The 3,612-nt window shown below is 49.1% G+C and overlaps 1 protein-coding gene across 1 annotated transcript; it reads right to left on the reverse strand.

The window, feature by feature from the left end:
• Positions 1-570: 570 nt before the first annotated feature.
• Positions 571-1,765, reverse strand: LOC132339768 (zinc finger protein 660-like). The gene is made up of 2 exons (XM_059870260.1): positions 1,760-1,765; positions 571-1,425 (listed from the first exon to the last, which is right to left on the reverse strand). The coding sequence occupies exons 1-2, from the start codon at positions 1,763-1,765 to the stop codon at positions 961-963; spliced, it is 471 nt and encodes a 156-aa protein (XP_059726243.1). The 3' UTR covers positions 571-960.
• Positions 1,766-3,612: the final 1,847 nt, after the last annotated feature.

A 3,612-nucleotide genomic window follows, 5' to 3' on the forward strand; every position in this document is an offset into this window, starting at 1 on the left:
TGCTAGATCAACTTTTCTGCAGCTTAGGAAGTTATCCTAGACAAGCATTAATACACAGACCATTGTTCTATTTGTCCTTGCTTTCCTACTTTTTAAATAATTTTTCTACTGACCTATCTCATGGATACTGCTTAGCTCTAATCACACTCTGCTGCCTCTGAGGCCTGCCTTTTGCAGCTTTCCCAAAACCCTCTGATTTTGTGGATTCCCACAGGCATCAGCTTCAAAGTCCTGTGATTTACACCATATCAATAAGCTACAAAGAGCATAATCAGAAGCTTAAACATTTTTTCTTTTCAATAAAGTTTTCCACGTGGACAAAACAGTTTTTCTCACTTGATAAATTATTTCCTATTATTTTTCCCAATCACTCACCTTGAATCAGACGTCTGAATTAGGTCCAGACCTCTGCAGCGTCCCTGCTGCCTTCACTCATTTAAGGTAACCTTCAACTTTTTTTTTCTCTTTTTTTCTCTTTCCTTTTTTACAGTCCCGTTGCAGTCACGGCGGACGGCCATCAGATGTCGATAGAGAGCACGAAAGAGCACAAAGTACCAGGACTCCATCAGAAGGGTGCAAAAGAGATTTATTATAGCAACATGTTGCTTTTATACTCTTTCAAGATACTTACATTTACTTAACAGACACATTCACTGCCCATTGATCATAAGAAAGAAACAAAGTTCTCAGTAGGTGAACAAGGAGCCACGTCATTCTGTGAGCCAGCTAGAGTACCTTTTACCTTTCTCTCCTTCATCATGTCTCCATGATGACAGTGTTGGTGTCTTCCTCGGGAGGGATACAGGGCTTTCCTTATCATCCGGAGGCCTTTGCTGACTCACAAGAAGAGCACAAAATGCCTTTCCTACCACAGGGCTCTGACCACCATGGGTCTTCCCTATGAGAGGACCTACAGCGCAAGAAGTTCTTCCTGCAGTCGGGGCACTCACAGAGCTTCCCTTACTGGTGCCTCCGTTGGTGTTGGGTCAAGTGAGAGCTGCTGGAGAAGCTCTCCCCACACTGGGGACACTCATAGGGCCTCTCCCCAGTGTGGATCCTCTTGTGACAGATCAGGCTGGAGCTCTGGCTGAAGCTCTTCCCACATTCCCTATACTCGTAGGGTCTCTTCCCAGTGTGGATGCACTGGTGGGTGATGAGGTGGGAGTTTTGCTTGAAGCCCTTCCCGCAGTCGGGGCAGTGGAAGGGCCTCTCCTCTGTGTGAATCCACGGGTGCAGGAGGAGATTGGAACTGGTCCAAAACCTCTTCTGACACTCAGGACACTCATAGGGCCTCTCCCCAGTGTGGATGTGATGGTGGATGATCAGGTTGGAGCTGCAGCTGAAGCCCTTCCCACATTCCCCACACTCGTAGGGCCATTCCTCGGCGTGGAATCCAGCATCGTCTGATACTGGATCAGGTTGTTGCTATGCCTGAAGCTCTTCCCACACTCCAAGCACTTGTAGGGCTTCTCCCCATCATAAACCTGCTCATGCACCACCAGCTCTGAGCTATGGCTCAAGCTCTGCCCACCTTCCTGGCACAGGGTGGGTCTTTCCTCCTCAGAGCACCCTGGGCTGGGTTTGCAGCCCCTCCTCCTGTGGGATCTCTGGGGCTTTTCCTCCCCATTGTATTCTTGTGCCACGGAGCTGCTCAAAACGGCCTCTTCCACAGGGTTGTGCTGTGGAGATTTGTCCTTCCTGGTCTCCATCCTCAGCTCCTGGCCTGGGGGAGGAAGGAAAAGGAGAGGATGGGACTTGCCTCCATGCTGAGACATAAACTTTAAGGAATTTAGAGATTTTAGAGGAGCTAAGATTTTAGTTAGAGATAAGCTTTATTGGAGTTAATTAAAATAAATGGGTAGGCCTTGATGAAGTCAAGAGTTAGTAGTTAACTAATAATTGATTACTTGTCAACACAATGTTTGGTTAGTTGGGTTTATAATGAAGAATATAGAAACTGATAAATAACTTTTAGGAACATAAGATAATTGTAGGCCTCCTCTGTTCTGAAACCAATTGAAGACGGGGAGTAGGCGTTCTACCAAGGGTTCATTTGTCATATTTGCATTGAAAAGTTAAAAAGGTCAGTATGAGGAAGACTTCATTTACTTCCTCATTTTGGGACCCCTCCCCATGAAAGGGACGACCAACCCATTTCAAGGAACAAACTACGCATGCTTAATGGCTTTTGAACTAACTACCATACGAAGCGGGGAATAGGATGTGCCAAAGTTACGAATATGCATTTGTATTTTGGGTATGCAATACTTGTATAGATAAAAGGACTCTGTAATCACCTGTAAATTGTGGTGTGTATTTGGGAGCTATCCTGCAATAAACATACACTTTCTAACTTTAAACTGTTAGAGATTTCTTTCTTTCACAGTCAGATATTGGTACTAGATCAATATCCAATTTTTTTTAATAAATCCACAGGGAACAGGAAGGAGATCCCCCCAGTGCACCCCCGGCAGGACAGCGTCAGCAATGGGGTTGCCCTGAAGCCGCGGGCCATGCTGGGCTGGGAGATGGAGCAGGGGAGAGGGGGAAAGGGGCAGTGACTCCTCACCTGCCTGGGGCTCCTGGAGCATCTTCCTTGCATCCTCCTCCTCTATCCAGACAAGGTTTGGGAATGGGAAATCCTTGTTTGGGAAAAAATACAATGCATGAGCACACTGGGTTAGGGGGTTCCCCCTGCCCAAGTCCATCTTAAGAAGTCCCCAGCCATCTAGCATCCATAAAAGCCTCGCAAACACCAAAATTCATCCTTGAAAATTCCAAGAATTCCCCGTCTCTGGTCTCTCCCTTTTGGTGTTTAGGGTTTCCTCCCTGTCCCAGCTGCTGGGAGTCACGCTTGTATTGGGGGTCCCCTGTCTACTCAGTCCCCACCCTCCCCAGGCTGCTGGGAGTCCAAGGAATTTGAAAAGTTCCCCCTTTTCCATCTCCCCACTTAGGGATGCTGGGGGTTTTGGGGTCCCGGGGGTCCCTTCTCCCCTTATTCTCTACTTTGGGGTGCGGGGGGTCCAAGGAGTCCACCCTGCCCCTCTCCAGGCTCTTGAGGGTCCCACCAATGGCAGCACTCCCCACTCTCTGGGCTCCCCACTTTGGGCTCCTGGGGGACACAGGGCTCTGCTCCTCCAGGCTGCCTCTGCCAGCAGCCACCACCGGCACCCCCCGATGTCCCCCGAGGGGCCTTTTCTGCTCAGCTTTGCACTGACATCATACTGGGATCATACTGGGATCAGCTGGGCCCATGCCGCAGCAGACTGCAATCACACTGAGGGAGACTGGGGTCATACTGGGATCCTAATGGGATCATGCTTGGAGTGAGTAGGAGCCTGTGGGGGGCAATGGAGACTGTGTTGGGGACAAATGGGATATACTGGGAGCCAGTGGGATCATTCTGAGGGTGAACAGGAGCAGCTGTGAGCAACTGGGATCATGCTAGGAGCAACTGGGAGGAACTGGGAGAGACTGGCTGCATGCTGGGGTGATTGGAGGCAACTGGGCTTGTACTGGGATGAACTGGGATCATGCTGGAGGTGATTGGGATCATACTGGCAGTGAGTTTGACTACACTGAGGTTGACTGGGAATGGCTGTGAGCAAATAG

The sequence above is a fragment of the Haemorhous mexicanus genome, chromosome 29, assembly GCF_027477595.1.
Source record: "Haemorhous mexicanus isolate bHaeMex1 chromosome 29, bHaeMex1.pri, whole genome shotgun sequence".
Taxonomy (NCBI): Eukaryota; Metazoa; Chordata; class Aves; order Passeriformes; family Fringillidae; genus Haemorhous; species Haemorhous mexicanus.